Source organism: Drosophila virilis, chromosome 3, assembly GCF_030788295.1.
Source record: "Drosophila virilis strain 15010-1051.87 chromosome 3, Dvir_AGI_RSII-ME, whole genome shotgun sequence".
NCBI lineage: Eukaryota > Metazoa > Arthropoda > Insecta > Diptera > Drosophilidae > Drosophila > Drosophila virilis.
In genome coordinates this window covers 25998909-26016493 of record NC_091545.1, presented here as the reverse complement: position 1 = coordinate 26016493, position 17585 = coordinate 25998909, and the positions used below count along the sequence as shown (strand labels likewise).

At 39.4% G+C, this 17585-nt stretch overlaps 3 protein-coding genes across 8 annotated transcripts in view; 2 read left to right on the top strand and 1 right to left on the bottom strand.

Moving 5' to 3' along the window:
* Mob2 (MOB kinase activator 2) overlaps positions 1-10856 on the top strand; it is a 42840-nt gene extending 31984 nt beyond the window's left edge. For 3 of the 4 annotated variants that reach the window (XM_032434124.2, XM_032434121.2, XM_032434120.2), the window contains 3 exons: positions 5639-5799; positions 9419-9515; positions 9579-10856. In XM_032434124.2, the coding sequence (XP_032290015.1) occupies positions 5639-5799; positions 9419-9515; positions 9579-10680 (1360 nt within the window). In that variant the 3' untranslated portion in view covers positions 10681-10856. Of the gene's footprint in view, positions 1-5114; positions 5527-5638; positions 5800-9418; positions 9516-9578 lie in introns of those variants that run through there. The other variant, XM_032434122.2, reaches the window with a different exon arrangement.
* On the bottom strand, positions 92-14479 carry LOC26530638 (angiopoietin-related protein 7). Of its 2 annotated transcripts, XM_015176145.3 has the most exons (4): positions 14270-14479; positions 3269-3362; positions 488-1437; positions 92-415 (listed from the first exon to the last, which is right to left on the bottom strand). In XM_015176145.3, exons 2-4 carry the CDS (start codon positions 3311-3313, stop codon positions 283-285), a joined length of 1128 nt encoding a protein of 375 aa, XP_015031631.1. In that variant the 5' UTR covers positions 3314-3362; positions 14270-14479; the 3' UTR covers positions 92-282. The 2 variants fall into 2 exon arrangements, with proteins under 2 accessions (XP_015031631.1, XP_070064697.1); XM_070208596.1 differs by lacking the exons at positions 3269-3362; positions 14270-14479 and adding an exon at positions 1505-1896 and having other exon boundaries at positions 96-415.
* A 1117-nt stretch (positions 14480-15596) lies between these two features.
* On the top strand, positions 15597-17520 carry Fuca (alpha-L-fucosidase). Of its 2 annotated transcripts, none has more exons than XM_070207781.1 (6): positions 15597-15923; positions 15983-16124; positions 16180-16286; positions 16349-16825; positions 16889-17304; positions 17349-17520. In XM_070207781.1, exons 2-6 carry the CDS (start codon positions 16012-16014, stop codon positions 17460-17462), a joined length of 1227 nt encoding a protein of 408 aa, XP_070063882.1. In that variant the 5' UTR covers positions 15597-15923; positions 15983-16011; the 3' UTR covers positions 17463-17520. The 2 variants fall into 2 exon arrangements, with proteins under 2 accessions (XP_070063882.1, XP_015031662.1); XM_015176176.3 differs by having other exon boundaries at positions 15599-15919; positions 17369-17520.
* The last annotated feature ends 65 nt before the right edge of the window (positions 17521-17585 follow it).

The following is a 17585-nucleotide window of genomic DNA, read 5'->3' as shown; positions in this document are numbered from 1 at the left end:
GCCATTGATTCCATCACTTGGTTCTTTATTCGATGCACCTAAAACTTATTTTTAAATAGACGGACCCCCTAGATTTTTTTGTATCCACCTTTATATACACGTAAATAAAGTAGTTTGTTTTAATATTGAATTCTATTTTATTTGAATTTCGTTGATATCCGTCAATTTTAACAATTTTGTATTTGTTTTTTGTGGTTTTTTGTTGGGATTAGAGCATCTGAATTTATTTATAAATAAATTGTAAAACAATTTTAGCTTTTTTACAATCAATGCTTTACTTATTTAGTTTTTATTTTCTTTCCCATTGCTTTTGGGGCGTATAAGCATTTTTACTGTCTTCAAGGAGCCGCCGAATGCCCAATGCATGGAATCAGATTTATGCACCTTATGATCATAGTATTTGCCATTTAAATCGCTAAAATGAAACGAAAACATAATTAAAATTAATTGCATTCAAATTGTTTTCACAAAGCTGTGGCGACAATACCTGAATGAACAACCACCGTACCACCAGCCACCACCACGTTTGTTTTGGTATAAGCAGTGGGCATGCCCATCGAAATTGTCACGATCGAATGTGCTGAATTTCTTATCTTTGTGGTTTTCCAAGTTATCATATTCTGTACTCCTCTCAGAGCTATGCAAGGTGATCAATCTGTATTGGTCCTCCTCGCCAGAAATGGCAAATTGATCGTATTTTCTGTTTTTGATCTGTCCATCAAATCCTTCCATATGTATGAAGAGCTCATGAGGCTGGGCGCGCGTCAATCGATGAATTTTCTCAAGTCCTAAGAAAAAATCACCATCAAAGGAACCAAAGCCTTCACGGTATGTGGCCCAATTCCTATAGAAATCCTCCTTACCATTGATTCGCTGCTGGATAACCGTCCAGCCAGGACCTGCTGTCGCACTATCACAAAGTACATCGAAAGGATCTTCTTGATCTGGAGTAATCTTATGAATACCCGGAGTATCAGCAAATTCTGTGCATTCACCGTGAACGGGCTTCACTTCGATGCTTTTATTTTTTTTTTCACAATTATTGATTTCGTTTTTGAGTTCGGATATTTGTTGGGCCTGTTGATCAATTGACTCCTTTTGTTTCTCCAGCTGCTCTTCGTAGTCCTGGATTTTCAAGGAATTGGAATTGGAATCGGGTTTAGTCACTTCCTCTTTCTTTGATAAGACGTTGTTCGTTAGCTCTTTGATACTCTGCTTGTAGAATTGATTCTGAGCTCTAAGTTCCTCAATGACCTGTTTATTATTCTGGTTAAGTTCTCCCTGCAGTTGCTTGATTTCTCTGTCTTTGCTTTCAATCATATTGTTATTGTTTTCAATTTCCTCCTTCATCTGATGAATATACTTTAACAAAGGTCTCACCGCTTTATAGGTGTGCTTTCCACATTCCTCCTCTGCTATTCTGGTTGCCACACAAGACTGATAAAAAGGAGTTTGAATTATTTTCTGCAGTGCACACAAACATTGATAAATAATCTGTTTTTACCTCATCTTCGTTAGCCTCTGCTTCAGCTACGATTAGTATTAGGCTTATAAATATAATATATATAATTATAAGACATTTCATTTTGAAAGCACTTTGATTTTGGAATTGCGAAATGCGAACGTAAATAGACTGAAATACAGAAATCATTTGGAAGCCCAATGTGCCCAATATTTTGGCGATTTTAAGCGATTATCAGTAGGTCAGGAACTCAATATAAATAATACAGAAGGCATGGATCAGGCCTTAAGTGACCTTCATTGAACTGTTGAAAGATTGCAAATAGGAAAGTTCATTTGCTTTGGCTGCTTCTCGTTATTAGCTCATTTTATGAGACTAAAAACTAGTCTAGTCTCCAGTAATTAGGGCCCTCTAGTGGGCAATGCCGCGGACATCGAATCCGCTCGTCGTTCTCAGCAAGACTATATATTCACATTTTAAGGGATCGCAGATTGCACAAAAGCTGTAGTATATGCCCATTTTCAGGTTACAAAGATTATTTGAATTAGTTAAATAATATTTGAGATAATTAATATTATGAAAGAAGCAGAATAAGTTGGTATAGCCACGTCCATCTGTACGTCTGTCTGCTTCTATGCAAAGCAGTCCCTCAGTACATCCCTCGATACATTTGTTAAATATTTAAATTTTTACAGTCATCATTTAAGGAAATACAAATGGCAATTTTCTTTTAATTTTTTGAAAAAACGTTTTTTTTTATATATTTGTTTTACTACATTTTTTTTTAAATTTAATTTTTGTTTTATTTATTATTTAATTTTTTTGTTTATATATTTTTCTTATAAATTTTTTAATTTTATATTCTTAAAGAAATAGATTTAAAATTTCAATTTTCAGCTTACAATTTTTTTTTAAATTCTTAGTCATAATTGAAAGAAATACAAATGTAAATTTTTTTTTTAATTTTTTGATAAAACGTTTTTAAATATTTTTTTTGTACCATACTTTTTTTTCATTTTTTACTACATTTTTTTAAATTTTATTTTTATTTTATTTATTTATTTTTTGTATTATTTATTATTTAATTGTTTTTATACCCTTGCAGAGGGTATTATAATTTTGTCGTGAAATGTGTATCGCATAGAAGGAGACATCTCCGACCCCATAAAGTATATATATTCTTGATCAGCATCAACAGCCGAGTCGATCTAGCCATGTCCGTCTGTCTGTTTCTATGAGAACAAGTCTGTCTGTTTTGTTATTAGTTTTACTATGTTCCTCATATATATGCAAAATACTATTAAGATCGGATCTACTATATCATATATCTGCCATAGGAACGATCAGTTGAAAACTAGGTTTTTGATTAAAAACCTTTTTTGTTTATCAATATATCTTGACCAAACTCCCTGTGCTTCTTATATACGGGCAAAGCACTATAAGCATCATGAAAAGGTTGGGTCTGCAAGGGTATTAGATCTTCGGCGTGCCGAAGATAGCCCTTCTTTCTCGTTTTAATTTTATATTTATATCGTCGAATAAAAATCTCAATTTTTAGCTTACATATTTTTTTTAAATTTTAATGCATTGTTTTAAATTATATTTCAACTTAAGGTTGATAAGTAATTATTTATGCTATATAAATTCGATTATTCGACTATAATCGATATGACTTGTGTTTCGATAGTTATGCAAACCCAATCACAATCGATAATTGACATTTGAAATTTAGATTAAAGATAATCTCTTCCTCCTGCTCCAATATCGTAGCTTTAATTTGGGCAAAGTGTTTTTATTGTGACTCACCCCTTGCAACGCCTTGGCTGCCCCGCGCCCCTTCGAGAGGTGCATTCAAATTGGGATTCGACCTTTTAAGCTCCTCTGACACGCAATTTGTTGGCTGCAAATTGAAATTGGAAATTGAAAATTGGAAATTAGAATGTTGTGTGAGGGCTGCGCTACTCGGATCGAGCTTTCGAGGGTGCGCTTTGGCAATGATAATATCAGAGTGCGACCTTGTTCATGAATATTTTATTTATTTATTTTGTTTCGCCCCGTTGCCCGCTTCGTTTTTGTTGCTATTGAAAATTGACAATGGGGTCGCCTGTGCGCCAATTGTGGGTGAGCAGCAGGCACAATTTTCATTAACACCCCACAGCACAGACAATGGAGTGGTGGGCCACTGAACTGAGGCGGCGATTGTCGAGTCACCTGTTTACGTTTGCCCGAGCAAATAATAATGCTCCCCACGCCCAAATGCACAGACATAGTTAGTATATGAACCCAAGAGCTGGGCTCTTATCGCGTTTATTTGGTCAATACGCTTCGTTGGCTCGTTGGCTCTGAAATCATATGTGGGCTTATTTGTTTTATGCTCAGAGATCGCGACTCGGTGCGGTAATTATTCAAATGGAGCAGATGGAGCAGCTCTGGGGCCACGCACTTTGTGAGTTTTGTAACAACAACAAATGCAAATGAATTGAAAACTTTTGTTTTGTTGTTGATTTTAGCAGCTTGATAAGGGCTTCACTTTAGACTAGGTTCTACGCTGGATTGTGCGGGCTTAGAAAGCGTTGCCAGGTTCGCTTTGGATGTGTTATCTCCAAAGTACTATTAAAACTCAAGGCAAGAGCACATTTTAGTAAGCTACTTTAAGTATGATTATGATGTATTACATAATTACATATCTAACGCTGATTAAGGTGCAGAATATAATTTTATTCTCTGCACTTTTTAGCTCTTGCCCGGAAGACCTTTTGACTTGATAAAGCCGAGTCTCTAGTGTTTATTCGCTTTTCATGATACTCTGTATTTTGTTATTAGCTTTTACTTACTCTTGAAGAAACATTTACCCATATACCCATTCGCTCTCTCCAGACTTTAATTGCCTTGAGACAGAGCACTAGATTCATAAACGGTTCTCTTTGCACATTGAAAATACTCTGTTTTAAACATAAAAGTAACTAGAATTAAAAATTTTTACTATTTCTTTGGCTCAGAGAGCGGGAGTGAGAGCGAGAGAGCATGTATTTCATTTCCCTTTGTATTGCATTCGTAAACGTTTTGGTAAAGTTCGTTTTGAAAGAAGCGTTCAATTTGTAAAATTTGTATTATAAGAAACCATTTTAAACTTTTTGAAACTTAGGAAGTTTTTGCACGTTATCTGAGCGCAAAACATTTTAAGTAATATTGAGTGAGCTTTTGTGTTGCGACCTTTTAGTAATTCCAAGTTAGAAACCAGCATATCGCATAAACCAAAATATTTTGCAGCCCTAAAGCCTGAAAATGCCAGTTGAGCTTTTGACGGCGCGCGATTTCTGTGTGCGATCCGCAGAGAGCGGGACGGAGAGTCAGAGAAAGAGAGCGGAGCGCTATCAAGAACTCGCTATATGTATATATATATATTAAGTATCTACATATATATATATATATATGTATGCATGTGTATAACCCCAGCCAGGGACAGACGGGGTTTCAGTGGCATTGTGTCGACGTGAACGGTTAGTGTCGGTCGATTGTCGCTTGGACTTGGACTTTTTTGTTGGGCACTGCTCAGGGCTACCGTTGGCCGATAAGAAGGTGTGCGTGTGTGCGTGTGTGCGTGGGTGTGCGGGGCGGGGCTTGGTGCGGTAAGGGTCGCGGTCTCGATTTTATAAGCAAACATTTTGTACGCAGACAGGAACCAAGACCTAAGAAGAACAACAACAAAAATGACCAAAGCAATGTGAATAATACCAAAAAATGAAAGAAACGCCAAACAGCAAGGTGCCACCAACAACAACAACAACAACAACAACAACAACAGCAACAACAACGACAACAACAACAGCCCTAAAATTAGAATCCATATCAGAACCCTATATAGTTAGCAAATGCGAAAAATCGGGCACATATAACGCCACATCCAGCGCATCAAACCCCTCGTCCTTTGTGATTAAATGTCTGTTGCGAACGGCGCGATTTATGTGGCAAGTGACAACGATACCCTCTAAAATTGGTGACACCATAGGCACCCTGTATCGCTATGCGCAGGATTCGGTTGACACATTTCTATGCGTAGCTGGGTGAGAACTCCATCAATAGGCCTTATTACCACATCAATTACTATCTATCTAATAGCTAATCGAAGTAACTAATTGCTCTACTCTATCTATCTGCTCCATCTTCTAATTGCAGCAAAGCGCGTCGCAAGGAGCGCGATGGCGATCAAAACTCAACAGATACCAAATTGTATTTGGAGGAGAGCGTCCTGGAACGCAAACTACCTGAAGCTGATCTCAAAGCCCTTGTCGATCTTCCAGCTGGCTTGGACTACAATGAATGGCTAGCCTCACACAGTAAGTACAGTACAAAATTGACTAGCTTTGCTCAGCGTATACCCTGTTATTTTTGTGAATTGCCAAATGTGGGACAGTCTCTACAAGTCGACAAATTATTGGACAGGCCAAAGCCGTAGCGGTTTTTTCTCAGGGACTTTCAAAGTTGGAGACCTACAATTTGGGATGTAGACTCGAGTCTAGCATAGATGCTGTTCGTGTATATCCAACTTATAATAATCCTCTCCAGTTCTCTTCGAATCGCTCAAAATCTCTCTCTTATTCCCGAAAAGGAACTCAGCGCAAAAGAGTTGAACTAATTCGATGTGTATCTCCTTATATATCATTTATATAGTATATTCAACTTCTTTTTATACTTTGTCTAGAGTACAGGGTATTTACTAGTCGAATACTCTTCGTTGGAATACGCCTACTTGCTTTTTGATTATACTTCTCACGTGATATGCGTGTTTTGATTTATTCGAATTGTTTTCGCATTCAACTATGAATTGTTATTACACTTTTTGTTTTGTTGCTGTTGTTGCGCTTATTAATGATCGGGAATTTGATAGACCAGTCGCTATTTGGGCCTCGTGACTTATAGGCCACACGGCGAGTATCTCGTTGCTCCACAGACTGATTCAGCTAACTGGGCTAAGTACGTGCCGATTGGCAATTAGCAGGAGGAAGCTGCAGCTGAAGCTGGAGTGTGCCTCTATATTATTATGGACTAACAATTCCCATAGAATTGGAAAAAAAAACAGCTTATTAAATTTAACTGATAGAGATCTCAAGATCTCAAGCAGAGAAAACGTAGTAAACCATGCATACAGTTAAATGTTCTTGCTCTGAATATACTCTGGCGATAAACGTCCCAAGTTGAATATTTCTAGTTCTTATAAGATTCGAGATATGCTCCAAAAACAGGTAAATGCTGCAAGCTGTCAATTATTTCATATAAGGTCGAGCTCTATGTGAACCTACGTTTAGAATTTCAATTCCCTAGCTCCTAAAGTATCTGAGATTTTTGCATCTACACGTCCAGACAGGTCTAAATGGAGTCGGCCTAGCTTGAAGTATTTAATTAAGCGTATTCTACTATAATCAAGTTTAGATTAGCATAGGTCAGACGTCAAATAACATGAATACGCGTGAATAGCTAGCGTCATATTACTTTTCGTTGTTCTTGAGTTGAGAGACTCAAATTATATAACACATTCAAGACCTACCTTACGTTAGAGTATATAATCGGGGTCCGGATCGAGACGTTTCTATTACACACAGAAAGTTTCTTTTCGTCTGCGCTCCTTGCTTATTTCGTTGCTTCGTGCTTGTAATTCTCAACAAGTTAAGGAAACGCAAAGGGTTTAAATTTCATTCCTTGCTGCTTTTCAAAACTTTTGCAAAAGCCTTGTGAATTGTAAACTAGGAAATAAGAACTTATTGGCTTTGCGAATCAATTGTAAAAGGAAAATCCTTTATCTAAATCCAGGCTAAGTTCCTTTGGCTCGTGAAAGGAAAACCCCTTAATCTGAAACTGGGCGAAGTTCCTTTGGCATATAATTATAACATACAAAATACAGTCGCTCCTTAATCTGACCCAATTCTAATTAATACGCCGCATTAGCAACGCCTACTTTTCGCAGCTGCTGCTCAACAGTTAGTCCCTCGGCAGGGTTTCAATATTTCAATTCGGATACTGTCTTACATCATTCCACGTTTAACTACATCATCAGCAGCATCATCGGAATCATCATCGTTGCCTTTGTCTTTATTATCTTTCGATTTCGTGTTGTTCTCTGGGCAATTAGTCGTCGGATATTACATCATCTCGTGTTAATCTCTTGAATAATGATAGGTACGCAAATAGAAATTAACGCGGCTTCTCTGTGCCTTGCAGCCTTTTAAAATGGCTTGTAAATAATTGGCAGTGTTTCAGCAAATTGTAATGTAGCGACGCCCCCGCCCCCGCCCCCGCCACCGCTGGCCTGCTCGCTTTTCGTGCATCTTTCATTTGCACAGATATTGAATTTTCCTAATAATCAACTGCAAAGGCCACCAGCTGTGGGCGGGTCGTGAGGTCGCATGATAAAAGCCACAAGATGACTTCAGATACTTGCATATATGAATGTGTGCGTATGTGTGTGTGTGTGTGTGTGTGTATCTACCTCACCCCACCCCGCTATCCATTAAAAATGATTTCATTTGCCTTGACTTCCTGTCGTCGCCGGATCTCTTTGCACAGCGCATAATGCAATTTCGCCTGACGTAATATACTTTTTGCCCCTCCCCCTGCCCCCACTCTGCATGTCGACTGTCGTCTGCCCTTTTACTTTATCTGAGGCACACTTGTGCCAATATTGCGTTAACATTGACCTTATAAACGACACGACAATGCGTCTCACACCAGATAACACTTTGACGAGCTGTTCGAGCTGTCCGAGCTGTCCGAGCAGCTGTTTCAATGCCACTTTTTCAACACTTTTCCAAGCAAATCAGTCACTGCTATAAGAAGAAGAAAAGAGAGAGGGAAAACGCGGTCAGAGAAGTGTTCAAGATGAATGTAAACTCTGATTTGTGATTGGGAACAGCTTAACAACACGATTGAGGCAGGCTATTTAATATTTCTCTATAAGGAATATTTCAGTCAAAAATTAAATTAGCAAAATAAATGTTGAACATCTTGAATTATATTATCAAACAATTAATTTTCTGTGGGACTTCGTTTTAGTTTTTCTCATTTAAGATAATAACTTTAGAATTTTCGATTCGATGCTATAAAACAACTATATGATAGAATGATCATGAGGTTCTTTAGGCTTGACAGCATGAGTGTATTTCCTTGGGCGAAAAGTTGGACTTTTTTCTGGTACCTCCAAAGAACTCGTCTCTAAAATACATTTTTAAAGATTAAAATCAAACTTAACGAGAGGCGAGATTCTCTGATTTTGACTGTTTTTTAAAAGGGATGAAGAGTTGGAAACTAATTTTTAAAGACCTAAATAGATGGTTTTTAAAAAAATGTGTTTCGTTGATTTTGACGGATTTAACGGTTAGGTGGAAAATAAGTGAAATGAATATGATTTCGAATATAAGATATCTGTAAACTAATTGTTAAAGATATTTATAAACATTTTGAAGAGGCGTGTGCTCTGAAATAAATATAAACTTGACGTATTAGAGGTGTTTCACTGCTTTTGACTGACTTTTAACATCTAGGTGTAGAATAGGTGAAATAGGGGTGAATTTGATGAAAAACGGCTGTAAATTCATATTTTCGACTGATATAACATCTAGGTGGAAAGTTGGTGAACTAAAGATAAACTTTAATACTGTTAACTTGTCTGTTAACTTGTTTTTTGGAGCTCATGAGAGACGTGTTTACGTATTAAGACTAATTTTTAACTTTAAGGTGGAAAATAGGTGAAATAGAGATGAATTTGAAAAGAAGATAGCTATAAACATATTTGTAGAGAGGCGTGCTCCACTTATTTTGACAAAACTTTAAAATCTACATGGAAAATAGGCGAAATCGAAATGACTTTGAATAGAATATCTTATCCGAGTAACATCATCTTGTATCATCTCTTGCAACTCATAAATACCCTTACTAATGGCATATTCGAATATTATCTTACAGCTCTGGCTCTCTTCGAGCACGTGAATTTGGTCTACGGAACTATTAGTGAATTTTGTACACAATCCGGTTGCGCAGACATGACCGGACCGGGCAACAGGTGAGCAAATCGATATAATTCCATCAGATGAGAATATGTTTAATTAAATCGTGCCATTTACAGAACGTACTTATGGTTCGATGAGAAGGGCAAGAAGACGCGGGTCGCGGCACCGCAATACATCGACTATGTGATGACCTTTACGCAGAAAACGGTCAGCGACGAATCGATATTTCCAACCAAATACGCGAACGAGTTTCCCGGCTCGTTCGAGTCAATCGCCCGAAAGATTTTACGCTTGCAATTTCATGTGATAGCGCATCTGTATGCGGCGCATTTCAGAGAAATCGCGCTGCTCGGCTTGCACACCCATTTAAACTTGACGTTCATGCACCTCACGGCCCTGCATCGCCGCTTCAATCTGATCGACGAGAAGGAGACGGACGTGCTGCGCGATCTGGAGGTGGCGCTCCGCCTAACCGACGACAACAGCGTTTGCGGCCACGACTCGCTAGCCGAATCCGGCTCAACCTCCGTCTCCGCAACCGCAACCGCTTCGGTCTCTGCCGGCAACTGTGAGCAGCAGCAGCAGCAGCACAGCAGCAGCAACAGCAACAGCAATTCCTCCGGCGAGGCGCTGCATGTCAATTCACAAAGCATCTGCGGCACATCAGCTGCGTCGCCGGCGTCGTCTCTCATTGATGGCGATGCTGCCGCGCCGCCCATCTGCACACAGCCGGAGGCGGGCGCAGCCGGCAAGCCGCCCGGCAGCGGCGGCCTGTTGGGTGGCATTTTGGGTGATTTAACCAGCGGCGAATTTGGTGATACAACGCGCTACTGCACCTCGGCAGTTCCTCCTCATGCTGCTGGCACTGATGCTGCTGCCGCTGCCGGCGCCAACACGTTGCCACCGAATGGGGCAACAAATGGCGCAATACATTTAAATTTTAGCAACAATAACAGCAACAATCACAATTTGAATCACTTGAACCATCATCACCATCATCACACCCATCACCATCACCATCATCACCATCCGCACACCCATCTGCACCATCTGCAACAGCAGGCGGCAGCGGGGGCGGGGGCGGGTGCGGGGATTGGGGCGTCGCCCACAACGCAGCACAGTGGCCTCATACAGTGCAATGCAGCGGGCGCAGCAGCATCTGCGGGGGGCGGCGGCGGCGGCAACAGCAGCAACAGCAACACGACAGCAACAACATAGTGTGACAGCAGCAACAGCAGCAGCAGCAGCAGCAGCAACAACAACAAAAAAACAACAAACAAACAAACAAAAAACATTAGAAATACTAGAATTACGCAAAAATGTTATTTAATGTTATTACTTCTATGATCCTAAAGTTGAAAATATTGTAAAAATAAAACAAAAAAAACAAACAATTGTAAAACACAATTATCGATAATCGATAGTCGATTGCAGTTCGACAGTTGCGTAGTTCCATAGAGCACACACACACACGCGTTCATTCTAGGAGTTGATATGCATGGAAAGAGAGCTGCAAGCTTAGAGCTAGAGAGCGACAGAAAAAGAGAGAGAGAGAGAGAGAGAGAGATGAGAGCGAATGCGAGTGCGAGAGAGCGGTTGGTCTCCTGCTACATTACGCTTAATAAGCTTTATATGTAACAGCCACAAGCAACCCGCCCCACGCCCTCAGAAGCCCTGAGAATCACAGAAATGACAGTTAAAAGGCATAGCCTAAAGGCAAATACAGGCATATTAGTTCATAAAACGAACAAATCAACAAGTTGATAAACTATAGTTATAATAAAAAACAAAATTGTAAAAATGTTAAGAGAACACATAAGAGAAAGAAATCACACGCAAATTAATTGACGCACGGTCACACTGTTAGCTTTAACAATCTCACCCAACTGGCAAGTCCTTTAAACTAATTGTATATTACTTAATTTGTATTTTGCTCTGTTTCCTGTGCATACGAAATCGTAAGAGTATTAATTGCAAGGCAGATTTCTTAGAGTTATCTTAGAGTAAAACATGTTAATATACCTCAATAAATATTTAAATGTGCATAGCCCTAAAACACACACATATTTATATTTGTACTTATATTCAACTATGAATTTCGTTTCCTTTCGTAAGCTAAATAGAATATTTGACCTTCAGCTTGAATAGTCAAAATCTAAAATGCCACGCCTGTAGTTCCTTTCCTACTTCTAAGTCTAAATATTAATGTTATCGTAAGACGAAAGCTTCACTTTAGTGTTCATGCACATTTAAATGATTTTATTATGAAGTATTTTAAGCAAATTTTTGACGCTGATAACACATGTTTCATTCATTCTTTTTTTAGCTCTTATCTAAACTTTTTGCTTGGTTCCTTTCCTGTTTCTCAGAACCACTAAAATTTGTAAAACCTTCGCTTAGCTTTGGCTATATAAACAACATTTTGCGAACTCTTTAACGGCAACTGATGAGCACCTGAACTTGTAGAATATTCCTAGAGTATATCTATATCACTCTTAACTCGTATTTCTCTTCTACTTTGAATAGGTATGCACCAGATATTTCACGTCTCATGTAACCCGCGCGCACAGAGTATGTTGCACCAGATTTTAAGAATAACAACAAATTCAAATAACAGTGTTGAAAAACGTGCTGAGAGTTACGAAAGAACAAGAAATCAACTTGAATTACCAAAGGCAATGAAGCTAATTTACTTTAAACTACAAAAACAAAACGAAACAAAACTATATATAAACAAATAATACAAATAAAATAATGTTCAGTGTAAACTAGGTTCTTGCTTGTGTATGTGTATGTGTATGTATTTGAGTGAGTGTGCGAGTGTGCATGTGTGTGTGTGTGTGTAATATGATTTATGTGCATTAGATGGGGCATCTTCTTTCTAGCCGTAGTTGAACCTAGACATTTGAAGCTCACTGAACAGTCCAGGCTTTAGCTAAAACTATGCATTAACAATTTTAGATGCGTTGACAAAATATGAACTATTCATTAAATTCGTTCGAATGTTGTGAAAGATATGCTACGGAAAGTTACAGAAGCACGAGTTTTTGCCTGATTTCCCAACTGGAAATTAGCAGAACAACACATTTTATGATAAAAGAGAAAACAAAATACTTATAAAATGCAAAATGATAATGAAATAAATTGTTATGTTCAATTTAAAAAAGCTATGTGTATTATTGCTAAGACCTTAGATATTCTTTAATGCCAGTTTAAGTTTGTAAATGTTTTATTTAATATTTGAATATTTCAAAAGTAGAATTTTCTTAGAATATATGGAAAGATAAGTTGGCTTAAAAACAGTTGGATTATATTTAGGTAAGTATCTTTGTCAAACTCCAGAAGTAAAGAACCTGGAATATATCTAACTATGCAGTGAGTATTATAATATTGTCAGGTGTAAGGCATTAAAGAACACATCTCTGTAAGCATAAAATATACTTATTCGTGATCCGTATAAAAGAGTCGAGTGGACAGACTGACTGACTGACTGACTGACAGACTAAGCCGAGGGATAGCTGAAATGAGATGAAGATGCGCGTTAAGACGGTGTTTCGGGAAATTCCACCCGCAAGTGTGGAAAAATCGCGAAATGCGTTTGTACCATCTGATCCGCCTCAAACTCATTTTCAAAGAAATTTGTTTAAATTCATTTGAACTTTTCGAAAAATCTATTCCTCCTTGGTTGAAATGGGGGTCAAAGATTTGGAAGCTGATTTTTCGCGTCAAATTCATTTCCAAAGACCTATAAAAAAATACATTTTTCGCAAAATCTAAAACTCTTCGGTCTTATATCATTTCAATGTTCAATATCATTTTCAAAGCTTTTTGAGAACATTTGATTTACAATATGCATGGACCACGGGCAAGGCCGAGCTATACCCGCAAGTATATATAGATTTATATATATATATTGAATTTATAATCAGCTGATTACGACAAGCAGCCAAAGCAAATGAACTTATTATTTACCATCTATCAACAGTGAAATGAATGTCACTGAAAGCCTGATCCATGGCTTTTGTTTACCTATATTGAGTCACTGACTCACTTACTGATAATACTTAGCTTAACAGCTTTTGGAAAACTGAGCTTCCGAGCGATTTCCGTATTTCAGTCTATTTACTTTCTGGTGCTGAGTGCAGTTGAGATTTGCATTTCTGTTCCAAAATCAAAATGCTATCAATATGAAATATATTAAATATATTTTATTTATAAGATCGTAGCTGAAGCAGAGTTTAACGAAAATGAGGAAACAGTATGATTACTTATTAATGAATGTGTGCACTGCAAAAAAGAATTCAGACTCCTTTTTATCAGTCTTGTGTGGCAACCAGAATAGCAGAGAAGGAGAGAGAGACCTTTGTTAAAGTATATTCATAAGATGAAGGAGGAAATCGAAAACAATAACAATAAAATTGAAACCAAAGATAGAGACATCAAGAAACTGCAGGAAGAACTTAACCAAAATAATAAACAGGTCATTGAGGAACTGAGAGCTCAGAATGAATTCCACAAACAGAGTATCAAAGAGCTAACTAACGAATTTTTGTCAATAAAAGAGGAAATTGGTTAACTTATTTCCAATTCCTTGAAAATCGCGGCTATGAAGTGCAACTGGAAACACAAAAGAAGTCAATTGATCAACAGGCCCAACAAATATCAGAACTCAAAGACGAAATCAACATTTGTGAAAAGAAACTTAAAAGCTGTGAAGAGAAGCCCGTTCACAGTGACTGCAACGACTTTGCTGATGCTCCGGGTATTCATAAGATTACTCCAGATCAAGAAGCTCCTTTCGATGTACCTTGCGATAGTGCGATAGAAGGTCCTGGCTGGATAGTTATCCAGCAGCGAATCAATGGTAAGGAGGATTTTTAACAGGAATTGGACCACATAACCGCACTCAGCACCAGAACGGACGTAAATAGACTGAAATACGGAAATCATTCAGAAGCTCGTGTGTCCAATATTTCTGCGATTTTAGGCTATTATCAGTAGGTCAGGAGCTCAATAAAAAAAAAACAAAAGTCATGGACCAGGCCTTAAGTGACCTTCATTGAACTGTTGATAGATTGCAAATAGAAAAGTTCATTTGCTTTGGCTGCTTCTCGTTATCAGCTCTTTTTATGAGACTAAAAACTAGTTGCAAAACTTTTATATTATTTAATTTATTTATATGTTTTATAATTTTATTAATTTGTTATTATTATTCATCGAATAAAAATTTCAATTTTAACTTTATAATTGTTTTTTAATAGTATTTTTAATATTTTGTAATTGTATTTGTACTTAAGGGTCATCCCTATATCTGTATTAAACAATTTGTCTCGACTGACTGGCTGACTGGCTGTCTGTTTGGTGATCTTCAATATAGTCACCATATTTGATGATGATGCACTTTGAGACGCGGTGGCGGCAAATTTGTGGGGTGTTTTACACATTTCCCCAAATCGAATTTTAATTTAATGAATATCTAAAGTTTTTAGCACAAAACATTCCACGGGCAAGGCCGGACAATGCGCGCTAGTATAATATATATATAGCAGCCCTATATGCCGGAAAGGGTATTTAATTGTTGATTAACTAACTAGCTTATATATATATAGCTGAACTACTTAAGTGAAAGATAATCAAAATCTAATGTGAATGTTGTACGTGCATATAGATATTTGCAGGTTACCCTCTGTTTTCCAATTAGAATATCGGCCAGCTTCAGCTCTCCCGCGAATCTCAATAGTCTTGCAGCTACACACACACACACATATATATATATATATATATATAAATATATATTAGTTATATTATCGTTAATTTAATAAAATGCAACTACGTGTGTGTGTGTGTGTGTGTGTGTGCCTGTCAGTTCCAGTTCCAGTCGTGAAAACAAGCATACAATAGATTTGGCCATGACGAACTGTAAATACCCTTGCGTACATAATAGTCGACTAGTTTAAATGGAAAAAGTTAAGAGAGCTCTGCCAAGTTATAGAAACTTTGTGTACTCATTATAATTTATATCTTATCACTTAAAAGTTCGACATGTAGAGGGCATACATAGTCGCTGTTGCCCTGTTGGATTCGGTTCAGATGGACGGAAGTGCTGAGCGCATTCGGTTCGCCGCGCTCAGTTCAGTTGGACGCTGCCGTCGAAGCGAAGCGGAGCCAAATAAAATTGGGGAACGGCACAGTGGACTCTCAGTTGAGTCTCAGATAACAGCTAGAATGGAGCGTTATGGGCTGCTGGCACTCGCTGTGCTCGCGGCTTGTGCAGTGCATGGCGCGGGGGGGCAGTCGCCGCCGGGTCATCGCACCAGGTACGAGCCGAACTGGGCGAGTCTGGACCAGCGACCGCTGCCGCGCTGGTACGACGAGGCGAAGGTGGGCATCTTTCTGCACTACGGCGTGTACTCGGTGCCGAGCTTTGGCTCGGAATGGTTTTGGACCAACTGGATAAGTGGGTGAGCGAGAGATAGAGAGAAATATATATATATATAGAGAAAACAACGATTCGTTGCAGATCTGCGCAATCCCGACTATATACGCTTCATGGAGCGCAACTACAAGCCCGACTTTACCTATCAGCAATTCGCGGATCAGTTCACGGCGGAGCTCTTCAATGCCACGCAGTGGGCCCTGCTCTTTCGAGATAGCGGCGCCAGGTAAGCCCCAATGGGCCGATCTTTCAGTTTCAATAACGAATATATTCGTCCGCAGGTATGTCGTGCTGACCAGCAAGCATCACGACGGCTACACGCTGTGGCCCTCGAAGCAGAGCTTCGGCTGGAACGCAGTGGATGTGGGACCCAAGCGCGATATAATCAGTAGGTCAGCTCTGTCTTTGTAATCTCTCTCTGGCTGATCGAGGCTCGTATATTCTCCACAGAGGAGCTAGCGGCGGCGGTGCGCAGCGTTACGGATCTTCGATTTGGCCTGTATTACTCGCTGTTCGAGTGGTTCAATCGCTTGTGGATCGACGACAAGCTGCATCTGCTGCTGCAGCAGCACTTCGTGGACTACAAGGTGCGGCCCGAGCAGATGGAGCTGGTGCAGCAGTATTTGCCGGACATCATTTGGTCGGACGGCGATTGGGAGGCGCCGGCCAAGTACTGGAAATCGGAGGAGTTCATCGCCTGGCTCTACAATGACAGTCCCGTGCGGGAGACTGTGGTGACCAATGATCGCTGGGGCTTCGGCACCGCCTGCTTGCACGGCGACTTTTACAATTGCGCGGATCGCTTTAATCCGGGCGTGCTGCAGGCCCACAAATGGGAGAACGCATTCACCCTGGATCGCACCAGCTGGGGCCAGCGCTTCGATGTCAGCCTGTCGGATTTCATGAGCTCCAAAGATGTCATCAGGGGTATATACCTATATGCTTAAATTCGATTTATTCAGGCTACTCTTATTGAAATTGGCCTTGCAGAAATTGTGAGCACGGTCAGCTGCAACGGCAATGTCCTGATCAATGTGGGTCCCACCAAATACGGCACCATACTGCCCATTTTCGAGGAGCGACTGCGGGACATGGGCCGCTGGCTGAAGGTCAATGGGGCGGGCATCTATGGCAGCACGCCGTGGATCTATCAGAACGATACCCAGACGCCGCACGTGTGGTACACCCGGGGCAAGGAGTCGGATGATGTCAGCACCGTTATCTATGCATTTGTGCTGGAATATCCGTACGACACAAACGAGCTGGACATCTATCCGCTTGGCAAGGATATCAATGTCTTTCGCAATGTTTTGCTCACGGGCCTGGACTTGGGCATGGATAGCGATGTCTTAACGAAGGCGACCACCCAGATTACTATGCTGGGCATGGAGGACACGAAGATAGCCGTGAGTAGCCGTGATAAGCCCTCGATTTTATTTTCTAATCTTAGCCAACTTTGGTTTTTCACAGTGGACGGCAAACCACAACAAATTGCACATCCTATTCCCACCCAAACATCATATTGATAAGCGGGGACTCGATTATGCCTGGACTTTTAAGATAACTATAGCTGAAGTTTAACTGTAAACTCATATATTAACAAATATATAGAGAGATATTTAGATATTTTAATAAATAATATAGATGTACAAATTTCGCTAGTTCGTTATTTGAATTAACTAATTTT

Coding starts and splice junctions, on each gene's coding strand:
- LOC26530638 (XM_070208596.1), bottom strand. CDS start 1,651: ATGATTTCTGTATTTCAGTCTATTTACGTTCGCATTTCGCAATTCCAA. Junction 1,438..1,504: donor CAGAGGCTAACGAAGATGAG/GTAAAAACAGAT, acceptor CCTTTTTATCAG/TCTTGTGTGGCAACCAGAAT. Junction 416..487: donor TACGGTGGTTGTTCATTCAG/GTATTGTCGCCA, acceptor GTTTCATTTTAG/CGATTTAAATGGCAAATACT.
- Fuca (XM_015176176.3), top strand. CDS start 15,688: ATGGAGCGTTATGGGCTGCTGGCACTCGCTGTGCTCGCGGCTTGTGCA. Junction 16,287..16,348: donor ACCCAAGCGCGATATAATCA/GTAGGTCAGCTC, acceptor TATTCTCCACAG/AGGAGCTAGCGGCGGCGGTG. Junction 17,305..17,368: donor TGGAGGACACGAAGATAGCC/GTGAGTAGCCGT, acceptor GGTTTTTCACAG/TGGACGGCAAACCACAACAA.